Here is a 13,735-nt window from a genome sequence, read left to right as displayed (position 1 = left end):
ACATTTTCGATACTCTGCGTTGATCTCGGTACATAAATCCTGGCTCGACACTGCTTGAGGCAGTGGTGTTACTGTGTTGCTGTAACGAGGTGGGAGACATATTTAAGGTAGCCACATGCAAATTACTTTGATGCAAGATGGCTAATGTTGACCTAACTTTGTAGTGTAGACCAAGCCTAAGAGTGTCCACACAGGGCATTAGATTGGTATAATTACAGCACTTTAAATTCATACCCTACGGGTATAGCTTAGTGTAGACAAGCCTTTAGATTCCAGGAAATTGGTTGCTGTTAGGGAATGGTCAAGAGTTAAGTGAGGGGAAAATGGTGGCCATGAATTTGGGCTTGATGATGAATCTGCCAGGGAAAAGATCTAGGCTTTTAATACGTCAACAAAATCAAATAAAATAATTCTAGCTTTGTAAACCTGTTGTGTCCAACGTAAGCACCAAACTGATTATTTCAAAAAGTTCCAGCTCAATCAGTGTTTTGAGACAGATACCACTCTTCTACATTCTCACCACTATGGTGGTGCAAACGGAACACAAACTACCTATGATTCCTTCTCATAGACTCATAGATATTAAGGTCAGAAGAGACCATTATGATCATCTAGTCTGACCTCCTGCACAATGCAGGCCACAGAATCTCACCCACCCACTCCTGCGATAAACCTCTCACCTATGTTTGAGCTATTGAAGTCCTCAAATCATGGTTTAAAGACTTCAGAGAGCAGAGAATCCTCCAGCAAGTGACCCGTGCCCCATGCTACAGAGGAAGGCGAAAAACCTCCAGGGCCTCTCCAATCTGCCCTGGAGGAAAATTCCTTCCTGACCCCAAATATGGCGATCAGCTGAACCCTGAGCATATGGGCAAGATTCACTGGCCAGATACCCAGGAAAAAATTCTCTGTAGTAACTCATCCCACCCCATCTAACATCCCATCACAGGCAGAATAGTTAAAAGATCAGTTAATTGCCAAAATCATGGTATCCCATCATACAATCTCCTCCATAAACTTATCAAGTTTAATCTTGAAGCCAGATAGGTCTTTTGCCCCCACTACTTCCCTTGGAAGGCTATTCCAGAACTTCAATCCTCTGATGGTTAGAAACCTTCGTCTAATTCCAAGTCTAAACTTCCCAATGGCCAGTTTATATCCATTTGTTCTTGTGTCCACATTGGTACTGAGCTTAAATAATTCCTCTCCCTCTCCGGTATTTATCCCTCTGATATATTTATAGAGAGCAATTATATCTCCCCTCAGCCTTTTTTTGGTTAGGCTAAACAAGCCAAGCTCCTTGAGTCTCCTTTCATAAGACAGGTTTTCCATTCCTCGGATCATCCTAGTAGCCCTTCTCTGTACCTATTCCAGTTTGAATTCATCCCTTTTAAACATGGGAGGAGTCTCCATTGAGTAGTCGTATCAGTATATTTGGTTTCTGCTTCTCCTTCCCCAACCCTTGGCACAGGGGTGGCTCAAGTGGGGAGAGGGAGTGATTGGTGTTGAAACCAACTGGTTATCCCCAGGTAGCATGTGGTCTCTTAGGCAATGTAACCAGCTAGTGGAAGTTACCCAGCCTTGGAGCAGAGAATCAAGGAGCTGTATCTAGTTCAAAAGTCTCAACTTCTCTTTTAGCTGAGGCAGAGCCAGTCATGTTTCTGCTTTTCAGCTCTATCTGTGTCTCCCATAGCCCAGCATTGGGAGACAAGCAATGAAGTAGCCAGGACTGCTTAGAGGAGCTGCTATGTAGCTGGAAATGGGAAGGAACACTCCAGGTTCACACCAGAGCTACACCGGGGGCTGCAGAGGAGCTGGTAGGGCAGCTGGAATGGCAGTGACTCTATTTCCTTCGTGTAGTAGAAGCTTATTCAATCACTGCAATTTAAACTTGCAGAGTGCAGCTCAGGGAGCACGTTTTCAGTTCATAATCAAATGCAGATTTTCTGTTCAAGACCCAAGTCGGCCACAGGTTGGATATCCTGATGTAAACCAACACAAAATAATCCTGCAGTAGAATTTTATCAATAGGAAAAATAAAAAATTCAGAGTATACTCTGTTTTTTAGGGCTGCAATTAATTGTTTTGACCTCAGTAGGCTGAAAGTTTTGTGAGGCCCTGTTCTTTTTGATCCCTCAAATATTATAAAATGTTCTGTACATGTGGTGCTTAATGAGCAAGTAATTCAGTGTGAGGGATTCAAAAGCTATAATTTCCTGACTGATATATTTTCAGGCTCTCCTTGCCAGCTTTTAAGTTTATCAGACTTAGCATTATAATTACTTTTGATTTTTAGCAGAACAGACCCCACTCCTACCTGGAGACATTCTTTGTTATGCTCACGCCTGTAGCTTTACAGTAGTTCATAGAATACTTTTTCAAGTGGTACCTTTGTTAATAAATTTATAATTTAAGTATCTGACATATAAAGACAAACATGCTGTTTGTTTTAAAATGAAAACTGTTGCAATGAAAAGGACCTTTGTTTCACAAATGCATGAATGGGTTTACATGGTTAACTTCTGCCTTTGTTAATGGGTGTCACTCATGTGCATTGTGTTGCCCCTTTCAACTAATGAGGAAAGCGATGTTGCCTTTGCAGGCACTATATGCAATGTTAGGAGAGGTTTTCTTTTATTGACATCTTTAACCCAATGTCTTCCTTCTCCCCAGTCTTGCAACTGTCACTTCAATTAATGAATGTGATCTAGGATTTAAAACCCCTGAGTTAAGTGCGTAGGCTCCTTCTACAATGAATGGAAAGGGGAAAGCTGCTTGAGAATGGGGAAAAAAAACAGTGAGTTGAGTGGGGAGCTGCCTAAGCTATCCAATAGCAGATGCCGAGGAGAGGGGTGGGTCCTAAGCACTGCCTCTTTCAGGATGTTCCTGCCAAAGTCCAGGCTTATGGGAGGCAGAGGTGCCTGTCTCTACTGGGAATTCACAGCTGTGAACTCTCTCCTGGAGCAAGGTGATGGTGCATGCCTAGCTCCACACAAAATGGGTTGGTGGGAGAGGAGGAGGTGGGGAGTGCCCAGTGATTAAGGCACTCTCCTGGGATGGGGGAAGACTCCTTTGTCTTTTTAGGAGAAGGGATTTGAATGTGGGTCTCTCACCCCTCAAGTGAGTGCCATAACTGTTGGACTATAGAGTCATTCTAATTCTCTTTCTCTGTCCCAATGCATGCTTATTTTTTTAAGTCTATAATACACAATGCAATAGCTTCAATTGGAGAGACTGAGACCCAATATCTGAATATCTCATAGACCCTTTGTGAATCTAGCCCTACCATTTAAAACAAAAAAACCCTAGTTCAATAAATACACAGTTGTTACAATCATGTTTTAGGGTGGCTTTCACCTATTATTTGGTTTTGGTACAAAAGCTATGCAAATTGATATGCTCTCAGTTCTGGCAAGTTGCCATTTTTACCCATCCAAGTGTGGGAAATGTGAGCATCTTCGCTGTAGGGTGTAAGCGCCAGGCAAATTGGAAGTATGCAAGGGATCACTATAAGTCTCTCAACATTTAATGCAAACAAAGAATTTTTAAAATGTAAATGTGTATTATTTTGAACTCCCTTAATCTTTTTTAATCTATCTTGTTTGCAGGGCTATCATCATATCTGGAGGACCAAACTCTGTGTATGCGGAAGATGCACCTTGGTTTGACCCAGCAATATTTACAATAGGCAAACCAGTTCTTGGAATCTGCTATGGCATGCAGGTGCTAATCATGGATCTGTTTGTCTACAAATATTGTTTTAGGTCCAGGTCTTAATTCTGACACTCATCTAAGTCTTAACTACTAGAATAACTTTTTCATATATAGCTTAAGTGTAATTAACAGGATAAATAAACCTCGCATGCAGAATTTCATTTTAGAAAAAGTGCAAATGATGGTAGTTTTGAAGATGCTGAGTATATTATATACATACTCTTCTCTGGGCTCTGTCGTGAAAATAGCATAAGAAATACTTATGTTCTCCTTTTTTAACTATGCTGACTTTGGATTCCACTATGCATTTATCATGTTTTTAATAAAAAGTTGTATAGCGATTAACTTGTTTAGTTTAGCTGGTATTGAGGAATGCTCTTCTATAAACAATTGGAGTAGTTTGCTCATTTAAATAGCTCATCCCTTTGTTTTTGCATGTAGAACACTCCTGAGGATAGTTTTCAGGAGCAACTCTACTGATGGAAAAATAGATAAACAGATTTCATGTTTGTTTGAAACTAGAAATTGGGTTAGTTGATATTGTAATAGAAACAATGTCTAATCTTAAAATCATTACCAATATGCTAGTCACTAATACTGCCAAATCAAGTATGTTCTTCAAAATGGTTGATTACAGTTCTCACTGATTCTCAGAAAAAGAAATTAGCAAGAACAGAAAAAAAGAATACCATGTAATAGAAAATATACACTACAGAATATTTCTTCTTTAAGGCTGTTGTAACATTTCAGATCAGAAAGAACAGGAGTTCTGTATTTTATGTTTTTTATTATTCAGTGAGTCATAAAAATAAATCTTTGCATTTAGGCATTCGGTGTTGATCCTCCCCTTCCCTCCCCCCCCACGACATTATAATTCACCTGTAATATGCATCCATTCTTTTATAGTTTCAGCTATTTATCACATGCCTTATATCTAGGCTTGGAAGGATTAGATTTAATTTTCATCAATGATGAATCAAAATTTACACCTCAGCAAAATAAGAGAAATGCTGTTTGAGAACTTATTAGAGTCCACTGATAGTGATGCCAGAGCAGGAGGGCCATGTAGGTAGCTTTAACTTTTTAAATGTCAGTGTCTACTGTCATCAGATAATTATTGTCTGACTGCTGCACCCTCGCCATTTTGTCCTGCAATTGTGAAAATTAAATGGATACAAATCTAAAAAATGCTTAAAACTAAATATCAATATTATCTGTTGAAATTATAAAAAAATAAAATAAGAATTTTATTCTGCCAAGTCTACTTACATTCTTCTTACAGCCAGAATAGGAGTTGTTTAAACATTAAGTACCAGAAAGGTCTCACATTTATGTATGGCTCCTTGCTTTCAGAATTATTGGGACCTAGGATGCATAACTTTTGTTTGATCTGTTTTATGGTACACAAATGGCCGACTAGCCAATCAACAGAAGTGATATAGGCTGTATTATGATTTCATTTCAAGACGTTAGGTGGGGAAGAGGCATAAATACATAGAAAGTATGTTCAGAAATAAATATTTATGTAGACATGATTATTCACAGAGGTCTGGGTTGAGACGATGTTACAATCTGCCCTCACACGTGCAGATCTTCCATTGTTGTAAAAGAGATCTAGGTGCATGTTTCTGAAGTCAGTATTTAACCCAGAGTGCATACTAATGGAACTCCTGTTAGTTCTGAAATGTTGGTATAAATTGCCTCTACTATATGTGAAAATAGGCCTCTTGATTTTCTTCTGACCAAGAGAATGCTACAATGCAAAGAGAAGCCGTATTGATTGGTTTGAAAGAACAAAAGGGGAAATAGAAGAATTGGTAGAATCCAAAGCCTGCCACTAAAGTTCTTGATTTAATAGCATTAATGGTGGCCTACTTAGTCAATTTATAATAGAAATGGTTCCAAGCTATGCTGCCAGGAGGCCAGCAGAAGAGGAGATTGATCACTGAATAGTGAGAAATAATGAAGATTCTGACTGTTTGATAATAGTAACGTTCTATAACTAGTATAAGAGTGACCTTTTCTGCAGAAGGTTTCAGTGACTAACAGTTGTCTTGGCCAGCAGGTTAAAGTTATAGGGAGAGCAAGGTGAATACATTAAATAGAAATTATGTTGGACTGTTGGAACTTATACTGTAAGGTAATTACAATGTTTCTGATTTGACAGATGATGAATAAGGTATTTGGAGGAACAGTGCACAAAAAAGATGTTAGAGAAGATGGAGTTTTCAGCATTACTCTGGATAACACATGCTCACTATTCAGGTATGCAGGCACTTCTAGCCACAAAAATGGTAGGGGAAATACCATTCTAGAATTGAAAGCTAGTGACAGTATAGACACAGGCTAGGTTTATACAGTAGAAAATGGAGTTTCACCCATGCTTATGTGAAATTGCCCACCATTTGCTTATATAGCTATTGCAATTATGCATGTAAATTAGGCAGTTGTACATACAAATATTGAGGCAGTTAATGGCCCAATTAAGCACACATATTTGTATGCAGAACTCCGGTCTCAGTCTTTTTAAAACAAGCAAACCCCTATGTTTTTAAAAAGAATAATCACCCTATACTTTACATTTGCTGTAAAGGTAAGGGGTTTTTTTTGGCTATATTCTTCACCCTTGGATCTTTTACGCTTGTTACTTGGGAGTGCTCTGTATCGTTATAGTCTAAAACATTTTAAAAATGTTTAATTTAAACAAGGAATGCTTTATTGATGTGGCACCATAAAGTGTGCCAGGGACCACAGCCTGGGAATTTTTGCATTAAGGCAAGTTCTACAGCTATTGAAGCATTGTGTTGTACTGTAGGTCACTTTGGTATTAGCTAGCATCCATAGGTATCCAAGTTCCCGAAGACAGGTTTCAGAGTAGCAGCTGTGTTAGTCTGTATCCGCAAAAAGAAAAGGAGTACTTGTGGCACCTTAGAGTCTAACAAATTTATTTGAGCATCCGATGAAGTGAGCTGTAGCTCATGAAAGCTTATGCTAAAATAAATTTGTTAGTCTCTAAGGTGCCACAAGTACTCCTTTTCTTTTTTCAAGTTCCTGAAAGCCATGGAAAAACTGAAACCATTAATGAGGACTTCTGTCCCTTTAAACTTGGTTCTTCATATTCTATAAAACAAAATTTGATTCTCAGTATTGCCACAGCACTTCTCTTTCAGCCCCTTGTAAGAGTCCAATCAATTTACCACAAGGTCCTAATTCTTGTGACTATTTCTTCTTTCAGAAGTGTCATGAAGCTTCACACCCTATCCTGTAAAGTTTAAGGACCATCAGGACAAGTTTTTCCTTATGACCTTTTCTAAATTCAGGCTTAAGAAAGCTTTGTTAATTAATTTTTTTTTAAAGCACGGCCCATTCCCCCCCCCCCCCCCTTAATCCACAGAAGTCCGAGTAGAATAGGCTTGGATTCAAAAGAACCATCTGAATTTGTCTTGAACAGAGAATAGAGTTCAGAGCTTCAGAGAGAAATTTATCTTGCATGGAGGACCTACTGTAAGAAAAGTGAAGCAGCTTCCAGAGAGAAAATGTAATAGCTGAGGAGCTGATTACTAAAACTTTAGTGCTGAAAGAATGTCCCACATGTATTTAAAGCATGTACCTGACAGGTGAAGTCTTAGTGGGAAGAGACCTTTGATAGGGTCTGATAGAAATCTGTTAAATGGCCAACTGTGTATCAGTGCACACCTTCCTGAAGAACTAGGTATGTTGTCCATGCATCACTGGATACAGCTTTTGGTAGAAGGATATTGTAGATGGCTGTAATTGCATCCAAAAACTGGATTTCTTGTACTGATGTGGGAAGGTCCCAACTGTTCAGAGTGGCATATAAGATCAAAGAGAGAAGGGGAAACTTTCTTTAGCTGTTCATTACCTCTCCTTGAGATTTTCTATACCAGTACATACTGCTTCCCTTGTATAACTAGTAGAAAGTTTTATCTTAATTTTTTACTTATTTTTGGCTAGTACTACTTCTGAAGTTTCAGTGAAATCCTATGAACTGGCAAGTTCTTTATATGTACGGGGCATGTCACTTAAAGACTTGATAGCAGTTATTTTCTCTCTGGCTGGGAGAAGTTATATGAGACTGAAAATAGGCTGAAATTGAGATGGGAGGTGGTCTGCCAGATGTTTTGTTAGTTGATCTATGCTTTGAAAAGGTAGAGAACCTGTGCCCTAGAACGTGAGTCAATCTGAACTAAAATATCTGTCAGCAAAAAGTTAAAATGGAAATATGAAGTTGTATCAGAAAATCTGTGGTGTGCTTAAATTTTTAATATTTCACAATTAACTATACAAATAAAGTTAGATGTTCTTGTTTGTACTTTCACTGATTCTGTTTTTATCCTGTGTTTAGGGGCCTTCAGAAGGAGGAGATTGTGCTGCTCACTCACGGAGATAGTGTAGATAAAGTAGCTGATGGGTTCAAAATCGTTTCACAATCTGGGAACATTGTAGCGGGTATGTATTCTATACAATTCTGACTTGTCTCTTGAGTCTTTTTTTTTTTTTTTAAGGGAAGTTATCTGGTGAATTGTGGCACAGAATTTAAGTGTTGTAAAAATAAGCTTTTATGAAACTCAAGATTACATTTCTCTAGTGTTTTAACCCAAACGTTGCACTATTGTGCTAGTAAAGAAAAAGACTGAAATTGATGCAGAAATGACTAGTTTTATTTAAATGTTCAAGTTGAGAAATGTTAGAAAAGGCATCAAAGAAAAGTAAACTTGATTTCAAGAATTCTTTAGTTTTGATTATCAATTGTGTTTAATTAGTTCACTCTAATTTACTATTTACTATTTTTACTATTTACTATTGTCATTTTAACTTTTTTTAACGGAGTAAAAAGAATTGCAGTATTAAAAGAAATCTTTCAAATCTCTTGCATAGAAGATCACAGGGGAAGTGTGTAGATGTGGGCCCTGAGAGTTAACTTAGAAAACGTACTTAAATTATTAACCCACCTTGCAACTCACTGAATCAAACCACCTTTTCTGCAGCCAGCAGGTTATAGGTTAGTCTTATGTTTACTGAGCCACTTTGTGAAATCTTAAGCCACTCATGTGACTCTTATTTTAAATCCTTGAGGAAAGGTCCAGGATAGAAACTGCTGAATTGTTGGAAGACCAGCTTTCTGTAGGCTGGTCTCCATTAACCACCAGTCAGGCACAGTGCTATATTTGATCTGTAGCAAATCTGCAGTACTGTCACCTGCAGGATGTGTAGGTAAATACAGCGAACCTACTGTAGCCAGTAGTCAAGATTACTTTTCTAAATTACTTTCCTTATTCAGCTTTTAAATAAAATTAAATCATGTAACTACTAAAAAGGAAACTGGCAAGTATTATAGATTCTCATTATAAGAAACTCCAGCCCACCCCCAAATTTTTCAAATCCTTTAAAACATTGTGTGGGCAAAGAAGAAAAACTAGAACTTTCAAGCACATCCAAAAGTTGTTGTACAATGGTGTGGCCCTTGCCTAATCGTAGTTGAGGTTAAGCAAAGTATTCGGTTTAGAGCCAGTTTTCAAAGTGGTGTAAAATCCATATACTGTATAGAACTGCTTATACTGATATTATTCCCATACAGGAAGGAGAATAAACCATACCATTGTAAGGCATCTTTTTTAAAAAAACTGGTATAATTGCATCCACACTAGGATTTGGTACCAATATAACTATTTGTTAGGGGTATAGGGTTTTTTTTAACTAGAATAGTAATACTGGTACAACTTTTAATTGTAGTTAGGGCCTGAAATTTCTTTGAGGCTATGGTGTGGAAAGCATAACATTAACTACATTTCCTGGTTTCCTAGTATTTGTATTGCATGGTTAAATGTTTTTCCTGTTTCTCCAAGGTACCTGATTTTTGACAGCTAACTTCCATGTTTTGGAAGGGAACAAAGTACTGCTAAACAGTCTGAACTGTGTTTAATGAAGTTTTTTTTTTTTTGTTAGTGAATACACCAAAATGCAAGAGTAACACAAACATCAGATCACTTTCGAATGTCACCCATTTATAGTCATGCAATAAAGAATTATCCAAAACATCATCTACATACTATTATGTTATCTTAATTGAGATGAGCTTCCTTTCAGCCTAATTGTATTAACAGCAAGACTGGCATTGTCTTAAGTGTGTGTGTGGGTTGGGGTGGTTAGGTGTTTTTATTTATAAGCTTTAGTTTTATTGCCACAATCTAAGCCGGAAAACCAGATGACAGGAATTCAGGATGTAATGCCACCAGTGTTCTTCTATGATTCTGAGTAGTTCTGCTAATATCAGAACAAATAAAGAGCTTTTCATCTATAAATTGTGTTGTATCCATCATTTTCCATCCATAGTCCAAAACACATTCTAGTTCCATGGTGATGACAGATTCACTATGGCCCCATCCTGCAAACACATATATGCAAACCTTTATCCAAGTACATAGTTTCAACGGAGTGACTCCATGCATAACTGTTTGCAGGATCAGGGCCTAAAAATGTATGAGTTAAGATAGATTCATAGCTTTAAAAAAAAAAAATACCAGAAGGGACCACTATTATTTCTAGTCTAACCTCTCTATAGCACTGATGAAGTAGGCAATTTAAATGGGAGAGATTTGAGAGGTATATGGAATATTTTTACAATATCTAATTAGGGTCAAATTTGGTAAAGGAATTCTGTAAACACAAAATTATTTCAAATAATCCCTTTCCTTCAAAAGATTCTAGAAAACCTAATATTCTTATGAGTTGATTTTATAAAGTTTTCAATAAACTAAATTTTCCAATCCAAAAAAAGCTCTTTTTTTAAAGAAAAACAAAAAAACCTTCTGGAGAATTTTTTTGCATCTGTGCTTCATTAATCTTTTCATCTAGATTTTTCATGTTTTTCTCAACAGCTAGGGTTCTTTATTCCAGATATATTTCTGCTGAAGACAGATACAACTTTGATTCAAACACATCAAACTTTATACTGTAGGGTTTGAATAGCTGTTAGTATGGCTTCTAGTGAAACTTTGGAAATGTCCCATTTCAGTTTGTTTAGGGGTATTTTTCTGATAAGGTAATTAGACTAGAAGTCTGGTTGGGCCTAATTTTTAGGCTGGACCTGAACCAGACCCAACCCCACTCTACCTGAGCCTGAGATGGTAAAGTTGAGTTTTGACTCCTCCCCAATCCTTCCCCCGCAAACCTGAGTCAGTGCCATGACTGCCTCCTGCCCATGTGTTCTGCTCTTTTTCTGCCTGGGGTTGGCACAGTGGTGGCTGCGGACAGCTGCATGCACCAGCAGCATACTCAATCTGCAGATCACACAGCACAGTGAGGTGACAATGGCTAGCAGGAGCAAGGAATGCTGTGGCCACCCGATTGACCCCCACAGGCAGGAGGAGAGCCAACTCAACCCAAGCCCAACAGAGTCCAATTATTTTCCAACCTAGATCTGACACTTTTAGTCGAGTCCCATTGACTTCAGAGCAGGTTGCAGGACTTTAAATTGTACTGCTTCAAAAGCAGTAATGACTACTAGAGATGGAAAGAGAAAGTCTGTTCTTCTTCATGTAGATGTGGCCATATGTTCCATGTAGGTTTGTGTGCCCTGTACATTGGAGCTGGAGAACGTTGCCTAACAGTACCCATAGGGGTGGCGTTCATGCCCAGTAACCGTAGCACATCCCCCACACCTCCAGTCATATAAGGGCGTCGCCGCTCTGAACCCCCACTGTTCCTTTGCACTGCCTGTGGCTAGCGTTGAGCTTTGCGTGGGTCCTCACCTCACACTTCTGCTCTGTTTTTTGATAACTTTTCTGTATATAATAAAAGTAGTACCTTAGGGTTAGTTTAGTGTTAGTAGAGTAGTTGGCTGCCTTGTGTGATGACCTCACCAGGGTTCATTCATTGTCTGTCATATAAGGGGGTCATCTGCAACAGCACCCCCCAAATGAGGTTCTTGTCGTATCTTAATGAGGGACACATTAAAGAGAGGTGTTCCATCTGCAAGTCGTTCACCAAGGGGACTTAGGTGATGAGAGACTTGCAGCTGAAGCAGCACCTTCTGGAGTAGACCATGAGGCCCGCTTCGGCAAAGAGGCCCTCATCTAATCAGCAGTTGTCTTCAGATCTGGCAAGTGATGCTGCCCCATGTTTATTCCCAAGAGGAAAAGGGTTGTTCACCCCCTTGTGGTGTGGTGAGGAAGAGGTCCCATAAAACAAGTTGAGATCATTCCAGGATTCAGGGAAACTTCGACTCCTCATCTAGGAGGAGTGATGACCAGCACCATACTTTCTTCAGCACATGGGATGGAGCAGATCCATCCAACCGCTCCCTGGTACCATACCAAGAGCAGCAAAGGGCCCATACCGTGAATTCTGGTTCTGGCCATGGGGTGTCCTTTGAGTCCAGTACCAACAACATTGCGCCAGTGCCAACTTTTTCCATGCTGACAACATACCAGGTAGTATCATACATGGTTTACCTCTGAATTCCGGACCCTCTGCTGGTTCAGGAGTCCTCCGGTGCTTTGGCTTCTGCCAGCTTGTCCTCTGTTGTGCCCTTGGCACCTTCTGCCCATGTTACAGAACCACCAGGTCTGTTGGCACCACAGCTCTTATCACCTGGGCAGCTGACTATCAAGTAGAGGCCAGGACTGGCACTGAAGACACCCTCGATGCTGGAACGTCCCTCAGTGCCTTCTTTATCTTGGCGGCAGATCCCATCATCAAGTCTATTCCTGGCCTTGGTGTTGATGCCTCTCCTGGTACTAGGGAGGAGTGTGTCTTATTCAGTGCCACCGTTGCTGATTCCCCACTTTTCTTTGGCACTGGTCCCATCGCCTTATTGGGCTTCAGATGAATCCGAACAGTTGTTTGCCCCATCAGGGCTGGTTCCCATGTTGTTATCACAGAACCTCTAGGATTACTCAAGATCCAAGTTGGGGTTGTCTTCCCCCTCCTTGTCAGATAGGAGCCAGAGGTTACCTTTGGATCACCATTGGTACCAAGATCGTCATCTGTCCTGCAATTGGGATGGGCTTTTGGCCAAGTGCCTATGGACACCAGTTTCTTATCCATATGCCCAGTAGCCTCCTTGGAATCCCTGGGACACTCCTTGATCCCTGAGGTCCCAATCCTCAACCTGCTCCATAGCAAGATCACTGGTCCCAATGGTGGCTTCCACTCCCATACCATCTAAGCTGTGAGCGATCACTGAGTTAATTCCCCCTGGACTTGCTGGGCTCTTCTGACCAGATTCTGTGGTACAAGAACAGGTGTTGTCGTTGGTGCAGCCGACCGTCTCCTCGTCCTTCCCGGATGACTACCATGTCAGAATTTTCTCTCCCTTGGTGCCCGAGGACTTTAAGGCATACCAGGACCTCCTGATGCTAATGGTCACTACCTTGGGTATTCTGGCGGAACTCCTGCAGGAGAATATGCCTAAACTCCTGGATATTCTCCAACTATCAACTCCAGGAAGAGTAGCGCTCCCGATAAATGAGGCTCTCCTGGAGCCTGCAATGGCCCTCTGAATTACCCCAGCTTTGTTGCAGCGAAGCATTTGGAGAAATGGTACTTTGTTCCTATGCAAGGGTTTGAGAGTTTTTACTCCCACCCAGCACCTAACTGCCAGGTGGTGACTGCAGCAAATGACAGAGCTTGGCTGGGAAGGTATAAGTCTACCCCAAAGGACAAAGATGGATGGATGTAATGGGAAGGAAGATTTATACCTCCTCTTCCCTGCAAATATACATCAAGAACCAGCAGGCGTTGTTCTCTAAATATGACTTTGTCAGTTGGGCGGCCATATCTAAGTTTGCGGACAAGCTGCTGGAATCCTCCAGGGAAGAATTTATGGCATTCATTGCAGAAGGCCATATTGTGGCCAAGACCTTGTTGCAGTCAGCTCGGGACATGGCAGATGCTGCAGCCAGAATTATGGCATTAGCTGTGACTATGAGGAAGGCCTCATGGCTATAGAATTTGGGCATAGTGACTGATCTGCTGCAGACCATTGAGGACATTTGGT

General features: G+C 40.1%; 1 protein-coding gene across 3 annotated transcripts in view; it reads left to right on the top strand.

Moving 5' to 3' along the window:
* Window positions 1-13,735, top strand: part of GMPS (guanine monophosphate synthase) — a 67,055-nt gene that overhangs the window by 19,326 nt on the left and 33,994 nt on the right. For all 3 annotated transcript variants that reach the window (XM_038415325.2, XM_043491530.1, XM_043491529.1), the window contains exons 3-5: window positions 3,609-3,723; window positions 5,882-5,979; window positions 8,081-8,184. In XM_038415325.2, coding sequence (XP_038271253.1) covers window positions 3,609-3,723; window positions 5,882-5,979; window positions 8,081-8,184 — 317 coding nt within the window. The remainder of the gene's footprint in view (window positions 1-3,608; window positions 3,724-5,881; window positions 5,980-8,080; window positions 8,185-13,735) is intronic.

Source organism: Dermochelys coriacea, chromosome 9 (assembly GCF_009764565.3).
Source record: "Dermochelys coriacea isolate rDerCor1 chromosome 9, rDerCor1.pri.v4, whole genome shotgun sequence".
Classification (NCBI taxonomy): Eukaryota; Metazoa; Chordata; order Testudines; family Dermochelyidae; genus Dermochelys; species Dermochelys coriacea.
This window is presented reverse-complemented; position numbering and strand designations above follow the sequence as displayed.